This window comes from Lithobates pipiens, unplaced genomic scaffold, assembly GCF_037356315.1.
Source record: "Lithobates pipiens isolate NorthernLeopardFrog02 unplaced genomic scaffold, aLitPip1_a1.2 Scaffold_23, whole genome shotgun sequence".
NCBI lineage: Eukaryota > Metazoa > Chordata > Amphibia > Anura > Ranidae > Lithobates > Lithobates pipiens.
The window spans coordinates 314,466,814-314,480,181 of NW_027507785.1; the positions used below are offsets into that span (position 1 = coordinate 314,466,814).

General features: G+C 44.2%; 1 protein-coding gene across 1 annotated transcript in view; it reads right to left on the reverse strand.

Annotated features, from left to right (window-relative positions):
- The window catches only part of CACHD1 (cache domain containing 1), a 241,360-nt gene that overhangs the window by 36,591 nt on the left and 191,401 nt on the right, over positions 1–13,368 (reverse strand). Inside the window, exons 11-14 of the mRNA XM_077450550.1 lie at positions 10,532–10,655; positions 6,442–6,559; positions 2,736–2,904; positions 1,387–1,529 (exon numbers count right to left, since the gene is read on the reverse strand). Coding sequence (XP_077306676.1) covers positions 1,387–1,529; positions 2,736–2,904; positions 6,442–6,559; positions 10,532–10,655 — 554 coding nt within the window. The remainder of the gene's footprint in view (positions 1–1,386; positions 1,530–2,735; positions 2,905–6,441; positions 6,560–10,531; positions 10,656–13,368) is intronic.

Below are 13,368 nucleotides of genomic sequence, written 5' to 3' on the forward strand. Positions count from 1 at the left end.
TACCTAGGATCTGCATGGAAATCCATTCTGCCTAGGAATGTCCACTCCTGCAGACTGGCATTTACCCATCAAAGCATTTTGATATTTACATAACTCCACCCAAGAATCGGCAGTCCACTGCTTGCATCAGGGGTGAGGGGCATCTGAGAGAAGTACTGAGGCAGGGGTACTGTGAAGTTTTCAGGAAGCAATGTACAGTACCCTGCCAGCTCCTCCCAACAGGCGTGATCTATCTGCATTGCATAGATAAGCATAAAGACCCAGCGATGACATCACTAGGTCTACAATATGTCATTGCATTAAGACATAAAATTAATTAGCACGTTGATGGGGAGAAACAGGAACTAAGAAAGGCAAAATATAAGTAGATTTAATGTCAGCTTTAAAGTAGAACTATAGGCAAAACTTTTTTTTTTCATATTGGATAAAGTAAGGGAGGGTTATAATCCATGTCAGATTTTTTTTTTTTGCCATCTGTGTCCCATTGGGGATATTTCCCTTCATTTCCTGTCCCATAGCCAAACAGGAAGTGAGAGGAAATCTCTGCACATTAAGGGAATTCCAGGTCACCAGAACCAGTGTCCCCATTAGATGATTTCCCCTCTATTACTTTTCTGGGGACAACCCAAATTGTGGGATTTTCTTTTACTTTTTAAAAAAATGGTATACAGGACAAATGGAGAGGGTGACTCTCCCCCATCGGGGGCACAGACGGCAATAAAAACTAACAAGCGGTCTAATCCCACACCGCTTGATCCAAAACAAAAAAAAAAAGTTTTGCCTTTAGTTTAAAGAGGAAGTAAACCCTGATGGGTTTTACTTCCGCTTGGTCTCCCTGCAAAGGTAAAGCATAATGGACTACTATGCATCGCACAGTAGCCCATTATGGATTACCTTTGCAGGTAAAGCAGGACGTGAAGCCACAAGGCTTCACTTCCCGATTCCCTTATCGAGGATGGCGGCAGTAGCACCTGACAGCCGAGGGATAGATCGGCTTCAGGTGCCGACATCGCGGGTGCCCTGGACAGGTAAGTGTCCTTATTTTAAAAAGTCTGCAGTTGCAGTATTTGTAGCTGTTGACTTAAAAAAACCAAAAAAAAACAGAACTTTAAGTATGTTTATGATTTTGTGTTGGAAAGAATTCATAGCCATCTTGGGTCACATTGGATTTCTTTGCCGATTACCAGTGTGGGGTGGAGAACTTAGAGACCATTAATTATATAAGCCGTCATGGTGATTTAAGTTCAATGAAAAGTCCTATTTTTACAACACATTGTGGGTACATAATTGGCTTTCTGTCAATTTTTTTCTGAAAAACACAAGGTTGTTGTGCCCTTTTTTCTTGTTTATTTAAATTTTTTTTTAAAAGACAAGTTTCATACTAACCTTTAGCCCTGGATTTGCAATGAGACGAGTATTATCACTCAGGTATGCCGTGTAGTGTTCAACCATCCTCTTGGTCTCTGGCTGACTCAGATGCTCGTATGGAGAAGAGAAGCAGCCAGCAGCCAGCATAACAGTGGGGCTTTCTGCAAGCAAAGAGAGTGTTCATTAAAGAGAACCTGTTGTGCCACTTTGAGAATTATAATGCATGCAGCACCGACGTGAACAAGCATGTTCTCTCTTGGCATTAAAAAGAAAAAAATCTCAAGCTGATTCGATCCAACAAGCCACCCTTGTATGTAAGGCGATGCTCGATAGTCTTGCAGCTCATTGGTCTCAGGGAAGAGGCAGCAGCCCTTATCTGCATTATTCTTCAAGGTCAGTAACTAATGCCACATACACACGAACGGAATTCTCGTCGGAAAAGCCTTGGATGGTTTTTCTCACGGCATTCCGCTCAAGCTTGTGTTGCCTACAGACGGTCACACCAAATTCCTACCATCAAGAACGCGGTGACGTACAACACTATGACAAGCCGAGAAAATTAAGTTCAATGCTTCCGAGCATGCGTCTAATTGTTTCCGAGCATGCGTATGAATTTTGCGCGCCGGAATTACTACAGACGATCGGAATTTCCGATCAAAACTTTTTCCGTCTGAAAAATGGAGAACCTGCTCTCAATCTTTTGCTGCCCGTAATTCTGCCAGCAAAAGTCTGATGGAGCCTACACACAGTCGCATTTTCCGATGAAAAGCTCTCATCTGTCTTTTGCTGGTCAAATTTCCGATCGTGTGTACGCGGCATAAGAGTACTAAAGGTAGGGGGTCAAAATATCAAAAACACATCGAAAGTCAGCAAGTTGCATGTTTTTGGAGACCACAGTCCTGTATGGCCCCTTTCACACTGAGGCGTTTTTCAGGCGCTGCAGCGCTAAAAATAGCGCCTGAAAAAAGTAGCTCCTTTCACGCCAGTGTGAAAGCTGGAGGGTTTTCACACCGGAGCGGTGTGCTGGCAAGACTGTAAAAAAAGTCCTGCTAGCAGCATCTTTGAATACACCGCTCCTACCCATTGAAATCAATGGGGCAGCGCGGCTATACCGCTAGCAAAGTGCTGCTGCAGCGGTGCTTTGTGGGCGGTTTTAACCCTTTTTCGGCCACTAGCAAAATGTTAAAACTGACTGCTAGCGGCTGAATACCGCAGCTAAAACGACGGTAAAGTGCCGCTAAAAATAGTGTCGCTTTACCGCCGACGCCCGCACCGCACCTGTGTGAAAAGGGCCTAAGAATACATATGGGTGACACATTGTGGAGAGACGTCAGAGGACACTGCAGCTATTCGATCGGATAGGTTACCTAAAGTGGCCAGCTGTTTGAAGTGAAGGCACGCTGTGGGCTGGCCCAGCAGGTCCAGGCGATGGTATAAGAGCTTGCTGCTGGGAACCGTGTTCAGGTTTTTCAGTTGTTTCACTGGTATTTCTGGCTGTATCATCACAATGCACAAAATAAATGAGGTATCCTGAACCTGCAGAAAAAGAATTAAGAATTAAAAAGTAAGTGGAAATCAAAATTCAGATTTTTGTCATTTTCATCCCCTCTTTTCTGCAAGCCCCCTTCTTTGGATCCTCCCCTCAGTGGGTGATCCTCCATGATGCAGAGAGCACTGTTGACATGAATGCTGCTCTGTGCATCAATATATGGCTACTCCAGGGAACAGTAATAAAGATGCACAATTACAGTATGTCCTCATACATACATACAGCCAGAGATGTTTTTTTTTTTTTAATTAGCTCAGAGCGGTTCAAGACAATTCAGTTAGACTACAGGTGTAAAAAAAAAAAAAAAAGTATCCCTGAAAAAAAAGACACAGGGGTTTATTTACTAAAGGCAAATCCACTTTGCACTACAAGTGCACTGCAGATCTGAAGGGGACATGCAAGGAAAATAAAAAACAAAAAAAAGCATTTTATGCTTGTACATGATTGGATGATAAAATCAGCAGAGCTTCCCCTCATTTTAGATCTTCCCCTCAGATCTAAAGCAACTGCACTTTCAAGTGTACTTGTAGTGCAAAGTAGATTTGCCTTTAGTAAATCAACCCCAATATGTAAGTTCTGAAGAATTTTCAAAGTCTGACATTTCTGGGAGTGTCACCCTGCTGCATTCTGTAGTTCTTCCTGCCAGCCCCTACATCACTACAGAACATAGTAGCGACGTGAGGGGCCAGGGTCTGAAGATTCTTCAGGCAACATTTTCAGGTCTCTTTTCCCGAAGTACAGAACAGTTTGGAGGCCTGGGTGTGCCTTCTTTGCAAGGGACTTTTTTCACATCTGCATTCTAGAAAAGAGATTTGGTGGAGAAGGTGGGGTTTGATTCCTGCCAGACACCCTAAGCTACCCATAGATAGATGAATCTTGGCTGGTTAAGCAGTACAGTACAATATACCTGTTCGATTCTTCGGACGCGATTACTGCCAGTGACTATTGCCTCTAGCAGTAATCATTTAGCTTTGCCGGCTATGAAGGTTCCTCACTGGCATAACACAATAGCTCAGCAGGAGGGATATCCCCCCCTCCCCCCCATCAGCACTGACTATGCTGATGGGGGGAACCGATCTCTTTTCTTGAATAATCTATGGCCTGCCTTACAGATCTACATTGGGAAGATCTAACCTTTATCCCCAGCTTGGCAATAACAAACAGATTAGATCAGGGACCGCCATCAGGGTTGTTAAATCATCCCTTTAATTACTAACACACAGGGATTACATGGGTTCCGTGGTCGAACTAAATGCTGGGAAAGTACAGCACTAATTAAATCAAAGCTTTTCTGGCAGATCAGTCCATGCAACTGACTGAGCTGTAATCTGCTTAAGAAATTTTGATTTCACATATCTGGAAAATGAGCAAAGAAATTGGTGCACTGCACCTAGTGCAGCGTCCAACCCCCCAAAAACGGCTCTAGGAGAGGGCAGTTATGTCGCCACTAGTTTACAGCCCAGAGACATAGCCATCCATTCCAGAACTGTCATCTGGCAGCAAACAGAAGGCCCAGTGCTCTGGCTATTACACCACTCTGGAGTACAGTCGGTCAAGGCTTAGGGGTAGGGGTAGGGGTAGGCAACCTTGGCCCTCCAGCTGTGGTGAAACTACAAATCCCACCATGCCTCTGCCTCTAAGAGTCATGCCTGTGATTTTCAGGATCTTGCAATGCCTCATGGGACTTGTAGTTTCACCACAGCTGGAGGGCCAAGGTTGCCTACCCCTTTGGGCATGGGCAGGCATGAAGGTCCAGAACTGTGCTCATGGAATGCATTTGCCCGATCATGCTGCCCTCTAGCTTACAAGAGGGTAATTAAAACAGTAAAAGATAGAGTCACCACCATAATACCATAAATCAACAGCTTTGCTCGTTTTTTTGTGCTCAGAGTTCATCTTTACCACAGAACCCTTATAACTTACAAATATCGCAAATAAAAGGGAGCAGTTGTCAGCAATCAGGTATAAAACCAGAGCCTTTGAGGACACCAGCTAAAGTGACTGCTCTATTTAAAAGGAAGTTCCACTGGAGGGTGCAGGATGTATAAATGCCAACTGATGTTCCCCATATGGATTTTGTTTTATAGACAAGGCTTACCAATTATCATGGCATTATGGCCAAGGCCTCATGCACACAGGTCACCTACTTTAAGGAGGAATTGATCTGGAAAGCATAAACACGCTTTAAAAAAAAAACAAACAAAAAAACACAGCTGTGAAGCCAGAACCTACACCAGGAAAAAGCGGCTGTAGAAACGCGCTTTTAGAAGCGTTTTGCATTGGCGTTACAGCACATTTAGCAGCGTTAGCATTTAGCAGCGTTTCTCTGCCCTCTTCTATTTTCCACTCCCAAATCCAATTAATACAACTTAAAAACGCTTGATGCGGCTTAATGCTGCATACAGCGTTAACATGCGTTTAGCTGCATCAGGTGTTTTTAGAGCTTAAAGTGGTTTTTAAAGTCAGGTTTTTGATCTTAATGCATTAATATAAAAAAAAATTTCCATGTGCAGCAGTCCCCCTCAGCCCCCCTAATACTTACCTGAGCCCCATCTTCCTTCAGCGATGTACATGAGTGCCTCGGACGCTTGGGACATTCCTTCCTGATCGGCTGAGACACCGCAGCGGCTCCTGATGCTGTCAATCAAAGTCAGCCAATCAGAAGTGTGGGGGGGGGACGCGATTTCCAAAAAAGGCCTAAAAATGACATTAAACTAACCTGTGTACATGTTCAGGGGCAGCTGAAAAAAACTGCCTCTGAACGTCCGTTTACCAGCAGCAGTGTACATGAGGCCTAAAAGCCTGTGCATTCATGGACACATAGAACAACGTACAGAGGCGTTTTTAAGCTTCAAAAAACGCCTGCCACTCCTAAAAGCATCAGGAAAAATGCCCTGTGTGCACGAGGCCTTATATGTATGTGAGTTTGCAGAAAACCAGGTTAAATGGTTCCTGAACAGAGACATTTCCTATTTGTAAAAACACAGCTAGATGTCTAGGGGGTTAATTCAGTAACTGGCGCTAAACATATCTGGTCGCATGTATTTTTACGCCCGTGTGCATGGGTCCCCGAGTGTGTGCAGGTCTTATAGGAGGTTTTAGACAGTGGTAAGACCTTTACCCCTGCTGGGCCTCAGCACAGAATCAAAACCAACCCAACTCCAGCCAAAGCAGGAAAATCTATTCTGCGTAAAACTCTGGGCTAGAAAATGCAATGAGTTTCCAAGGTTGGGCTGTTAAGCACTTCAAAAAAAAGCCTAACAGAGTAACTAAAGCTCTTTAAGTGCAAACATGTGATTGGCATTAATACAAGTGATGCAACCCTGCTGGCCGGCCACTAAAGCTCACCGGGCAGAAGGGCTTTCCAGCAAAATCTCTTATGATGAGTTCTTGGGGGCGAATTCTCCAAGCAGAAGCTATTTTTTTCCAGGACACGTGAATTAATAAACCATTGTCCCATCACAAAATGTTATTACAACTTCACGGATTATAATTAAGAGGATGAGGCTGCTGTGCCGTCTTACCATTTTCCAGGCGTAGCTGACGTTATACGCCTCCTTCCCAGGGTCCCGCAGCTTGTTGATGTGCCAAGACAGCGAGGAATTCGCAGGCACTGCAATGATCTGACTGCCCAGGGGGAGGCTGTGGAGGAAACGCACACTGATAAGTCTCAGGCAAACAAATGTGAGAGCCAGTCCCTGACAGAGACCTAACAGCTTCATCCTGCCGGGCAGAGAATTGTTATCATTGCTCAGCTCAAGCTCGTCAAATCAATGCAACTTCTCTAAATTACAGTGTCGCTGCTGAGAGGGGGAAATGGGCGCCTGAATACGTCCATGGGGAAATGTAGCTGCCCGTTTGTTAAAGGGATGGTAACTGCTAATGTCTTCTCCACCTAATTGTTTGCAAATGCAGTGTAGTTTTATTTTAGTACATTTTTATTTACGTTGAGCTATGTGCCATATTTTGCCTCTAATTCATATGTCTATAGATGCATTCAGTTTTGGTATCCTTTTGCCTTTTTTCATTTCTGGATCAACATTCTTATTTGGTTATTTATAGGTTGACACTTTTTTCTGTATTATATATACCCTTTCCTTAATATTGGCCATTATTCTTGCATTTCAGTGGATAAAAGTTCTGTGTTGAAAACTTGGGTTCATTTTTGGTCTCTTTTCCATACACTGGCACTCCTGAACCCATTTTCTCTATAATATTGAGCACAGTGAGTATCTCTTGGGCTTCGCTGGTTTCCTGTATGCTGGACCTTTGGTTTTTGTCTAATATTCATGTATGTACATTTTTGGCTAGTCCTCATACATTTTAACTGGGTCTTTATCTACCTCCTGTGGCTGTGCACAGTCTCCTTCGCACTATCCCCGGCTGGGGCCTCATTACTCCTTACCCCCCCCCCCCCCACCAAAATCCCCCTCCCCCCCGAGAGGGTCCCCCCCCAATTTCTCCATTTCCTGGTTTGGAATTGACGGAGGTAGGTACTGTGTTTTATTGAAGCCATGACAAATGTTTTGTGTCCTTTCAAATTTTTACACTTGTGTATGTTTATTATTTCTATAATCATCTGATATTTTGCTTTGTACTTTGTGCTAGAGCTGTGCTATTTGTGGTGGTCCCAAACAACCCCCTGAAGAAGCCATCACTGGCGAAACACATTGGGATTCAACATCAACTTGTGACCACCTTCTTTTTATTGGGACACCAGCGACCCACTATATGCAATGTGTATATGCTCTATAACGATTTTTAATTGAACCCTTTGTTGTGCTCTCTTTTTTTGTACCAATAAAGAAACAATTTTATTTGACTTTCATATGTAACAATTATTTCAATTCAAACAAAAAAAGAAAAAGAAGGGCATGATGGACTCCACTTGCTCAGCGGTGGGGATCCTTCCCCTGATCCCCACTTAGCAGGCAGATGACAGGACAGCTCTTACTGTGCAGAGACGGACCTGACAGAGTCTTGCCCTTCTCTTTGGGGAGAGCGGATGAAAATGGAACGCCTGTCCGTTTTCATCTGATCCGCCAGACAGATGGATGGAAAATAGGGTCACCATCCATCAGGATTTGGCGGGAAGGATCAGATCGGATAGTGGCAGGTGTCAGCTGACATGTCACCACTGACATACGCCGCTCCATAGGGTTAAATGGAAGGTCCGATCAGGTTTGCCTGAAAGACTGTCAGGCGGACTTGATCGGAAAGCCCATGTGAAAGGGGTCAAAAGAGATAACAATGCACTCACAGCATCCAGTAAAAGTATAGAATGTCACTGTGATGATGTCTGCAGTGTGGCTCCAAAACGCAGAGTTCGGCTGGAAAGCTGTTGGTTCTGTAGTGCAGAGATCAGCGAGTTAGCGACTGGAACCGTATCCTCTGGCTTGGAGTAACCGGAGAGCCATGCTCAAAGATGACTCTGGCTGCTAAGCAGCTTCTGGGGGCAACAGGTTCCAACCCTTTTGCAAACCGAAACTTGCCTGGCATTAATCGGACTTTCATGTGACGACAAAAAGCAAAAAAACAAAGCAAAAAAAAACAAACAAAAAAAAAAACCTGTAGGACAAAGGCATAACGAGCTAGTATGCTCATTATGAATACTTACTTACAAGGCCTTCCAGTGGTACCCACACACCTCGACATCTTACATGGAGTTACTTCCAGGTTCACGGGCTCCGGTGCTGAGTGGCAGGAGCCGCATTGAGTGGCAGGGGCCGCAACAATGTTACATTCACCCCGTTCACTGCACAAGGCTCGGAAAGAACGGCACCCGTGGCCGTTCCTTCAGAGCCCATGTGCCAGTGATGTCCCTGGTTGCATGTAATGTAAATATCTCCTAAAAACGGTTCACATTTAGGAGATATTTACTATAGGTAAGCCTTATTATAGGCTTTACCTATAGGTAAATGTCAGCAGAGGAAGTTTACTTCCTTTTCAAGGTGGACCTAAACTCAAAAAAGTGAAGCCGTGCCATGTTAAGGGGAACATTTAGAAATGTTAATTTTGCCTAAGCAGGACCCTAAAAACTGTACAATTTGTCTTGAATATAGCAGGGAACTTCCTGCTATGTGAGATTGACTAGATACTCCTGTGCCTACACATCTGCATATCTGCTGCATGAGATCTAAGTTACTGCTGCCTCTGGCTGATAGTCGTAGAAGATTTGGCGTGAGATTTGGTGATGTCACTACTCTCCTGTTCCCTCTTCTCCTTCCTGGAAGCTTAGACATGAGGAAGCAAAATCCTACTTCCACCAAGATGGCCGCTTCCAAGCGGACACACAATACAGAACAAGATATGGTAAGACAGGAACCGGAAAATGATCAGCTGCATGCTTTTTTTTAAAGCAGGTGGAGGAAAGAAAAAAAGAAAAGGTAGACAAGTGAAGCAGGTTTAGGAACCCCCTTTCCATTAAAGAGGAAGTAAACCCTGATGAGTTTACTTCCTCTTTCATTCCCTGCAAAGGCAAAGCATAATGGACTACTATGCATCGCATACTACACCATTATGTGTCACTTACCTGACACAGGAGCCAGCGAAGTCACCACTGTCCCCTGTAGTCCGGCGCATCCATCTTCTCCGTGGGGTCTCGCTGCTCCGCCACTGGCATTCGGTGAAGCCGCGATGATGTCACTCCCGCGTATGCGCACGGGAGCCGTCAAGTGCGGCATCTTCGTCGTTGACGGTGCCGCGCTCAGTGCGCCTGCGGGCCGCTGTCTATGGCGCATGCGCCGTAGACAGCGGTGCCTGTCTTCGGGCAAATATCTCCTAAACCGTATACGTTTAGGAGATATTTCTTGGACCTACAGGTAAGCCTTAATCTAGGCTTAACTGTAGGTCAAAGTGTGTTGTAAGGGTTTACAACCACTTTAAGGACAGCAGCAAACAAGTGGTGCGTCGATCCTCCCCATTCTACTGAGCAGTGAAGGATCAGATGCTGTTGACACAGATATATCCCACCTTTTGGTGCAAAAATATAAAAATATCAGAAGCACCAACCGTTGCCAGAAATGATCATCATCGCCCCCTACAGAGGCAGGACAAACATTTTGAGGCAGGAAGGCCGTTCTCAGTCGTGACCTTCTGTTCCCCTCTGGCAAAAAAAAAAAAATACAACGAGGAGCCGAGGAATGGGCAGTATGTGCAGCTGGGGAAGGAGGCAGTTAAACATCTTGCTTTGCTCTGTCCGAGTTTGCTTTAAGGTGACATTTGACCCTGTGACTGCTTCAGTAATGGCAGTTCCCTTATTCAATGCCTATTAAACGTTTGGGTTATAAAATTTAATTGGAGGCAATGAAAAAAATTCCTTTCTGGGAAGAAGGAAAAAAAAAAAAGTGGTTGAAGCTGAATTCCTAGTGTCCCATAAAAAACACTCTTAATTTAAACAAAAGGATAAAAATTCAAAATTTGGAGGAAAAATAAACTGAGCTGATTTTTCCTTACTTTAACACAGTGGCAGAGTTTCCTGGTTAACATTAATTCACTAAAGGATTTAAAGGCTATTGTACTTTTTCTGGAACATACAAGGCCTGAGCTTTTGTTTATGAATGCTGGCAAATAATTTTTTTTTACACGTTATCAATATTTAACTTATTTTCCTACCTGAGAATATTCTGCCGGACCAGAGAAAACTTTGGTATGTTCTCGTAGTGTATGATATCCGTGTGCAGGGGAGGCTCCACCAATAGATAGGGTCTGGTGAGCGAGGGATGCATCAGAGTATAACCTAGCAGGAAAAAGAGCGGGGGGGGGGTCAACAGATGAAGATACAAGTCTTTAAGCTGTACATAAAGTATAGAAGTGACTTAGACTAGAAATGTGCTAATACATTATATGGCCCCAAATTTTTGGACCCCTGATCATCACTCCTATATGAGCTTATTGGGCATGTTATTCTAAAAAAAACATCGTCGTTAATATGGAGTTGCTCTCCAAACCCCACCTTTGTGGCTTTAAAAGCCTCCATTGATCTTGTAAGATATTCTACAGTAGGTTGGAGTGTTTGTGGGAATCGGAGCTCGTTCAATCTACTGGATTGTTAGACTAGAAAACCTGGCTTGCAATCAGCATTCCAATATTTTGTTTTTAAGGGTTCAGGTAAGGGCTCTATGCAGGCCGCTTGACCTCCACATCAAATTATGTCTTTATGGAGATGCTGGATCAGAAAAGGGCCTTCCAAACCCGCTACCTCATAGTTGGAATGCACAATTGTCCAACATGCCTTTATATGTATTAACAGCACCTTTCACAGGAAATACCGGAACTCAATTATCCGGTCCTATAGTTGTAGATGTGATTGGTCAGGTGTCATCAAACTACAGCCGTATAGTAAATCTGCTTGTATGTGCGTCAGTATAATGATTTCAACACTAGAGGGTGCCAAAACACAGCGTTACATGCACGGGGCTGTACTCTCTACAAAAATTGTAGATTATTATCCGGGAAAAGAACCTAAAACTGCTGGCACTCAGACACTAAAAGCCTAGAAAATCGGACGCAAAATATCGCTTTCAAAGCCATCGTACGATAATCTGATCGTTAGTACACAGCCTTAGAGAGCCAATCACGGCAATTCATGTGAAATTATCCGAAGGAACAAACACAAAATGTATTTTCTCGTACGGTACCATAACATACGATTTTCGTTTAATCGGTACAGTTTTCGTTCAAAAAAATAAAAATAAAAAAGAGCAAGGCCACACATGCTCGGAGACTAAAGAATACATTACAATACAACACATTACATTACTTCCGTTGTATTCTGTATTCTGTCGTATGAGAATTTTTGGAACTTTAGTAACCTCTTCATTTTCAATATGAGACTGGCAAGCAAAAAAAAAAAAAAAAAAAATGGACGCTCATTCGTCCGATATTCTCATCGTGTGTACGAGGCTCTAAGCTGGCCATACATTAACCCCCTTGGCGCCGGCCAAACGCAAATATGCACCCTGTCTGTGTCGAGAGGATGCATATTTGCGTACAATGCAGTCAATACAGCTGTGTCGGAAAGTGCATGCCCTGCACAGTTACCGACGCCTAACCGAAAGCTCCCGATCGCTGCTTGCGGATCATGACAGCCAATCACTGCGGTCACGTGATCTTAAGCCCTGCCCTGTCTCCCGGCATCCTAAACCTCTTAAAGGGCTGGGGCGCGCCAGCATGAAGAAGTTAATCATTTTTTTAAAATCAGTCAGCGGGTTTATTCATTCATAAATATAAATTCTGCTGGTCGCCGCTGAACCAGCCAAATTTCGATCCATGTATGGCTGCCCTAACTTTTTAAAAGGTTGGAAAACATGAAAGATACCACAAATACGTTGCTAAAGGAAAACTATGTTTACAGTTTTAATTTGAGGTCCAGTCAGCGGAGTGTGGTCTCTGGGCATCTTTTGGTTCAGAACATGAGGAATGGAGGACAATATCCTAATTGAGGTGAAAGGAAGAGACCACCTTGGGAAGGAAGGAGGGTCTGGGTTTCAGGACCTATCTTTTGCCTATGTACAGCAAGGAAAGGCCCCTCACAAGAAAGAGTCCGTAACTCAAAGACACACCTGATGGTGCTAATGGCCACCAGAAAGGCCACCAGAAAGGCCACCGTACCTATGAGGTCCATCAATGGGATATCCCAAATCGGTTCAAAGAGAGGTTTTTGAAGAACCAAGAGTACCAGATTTAGGTGACATGGAAACACAGGAGGTAGGAGTGGGGAATTAACACAAGCAACTCTTTGTATAAAGGTCCAGACAACAGAGCAAAGCCAACGTTTTCTGAAATAGAGTAGATAAGACAGCAATCTGTCCGTTCAGAGCAGTATGTGTCAGAGGCTGGTCCAGGTCAGGCTGGAGGAAGGCCAGGATGCAAGGAAAAGAATATTTTAGAATTCCCAGGGGTTTCCGGTGCCTACTTTCACAACCAGCCAAAGTAGGCCCTTCTGTTGCGATAGTAGTCTACCAGAGGCAGATTTTCTGAGCGTAAGCAAGGTGGGAATGACAGAGTTAGCAATGCCCCTAACAGCCATGCTGGTACAGCCAGAGGAGAAGCAGGGTGCAACAGAGGGCCCAGTGATGGGAGGGTGTAGCCTGTTTGGTAGAGGCCAAGGCGATGACAGGTGCCTGTGCACGTCTGTATACCAAGTTCTCCTAGGCAAATTTGGAGCAATGAGCATCTCAGGAATTCATTCTTCCCCTATCTTGTGGAGCAGTTGAGGGAGCGTCTTCACTGGAAAAAATGCATAAGTCTGAATGGGGACCAAGGAATCACTGCAAAAGCCAGGTGATCTCTATACATGGCCACAAAACTTTCCAACTTTTTTTTACATGAAGGACATGATGACCACATCTAGGACACGTGGACCATGCGAACACGCCTGAGCTCATCCTTAATCATGATGTACACCTCATATGATATACATCATATGACATAATGCTGACAGAGCATCA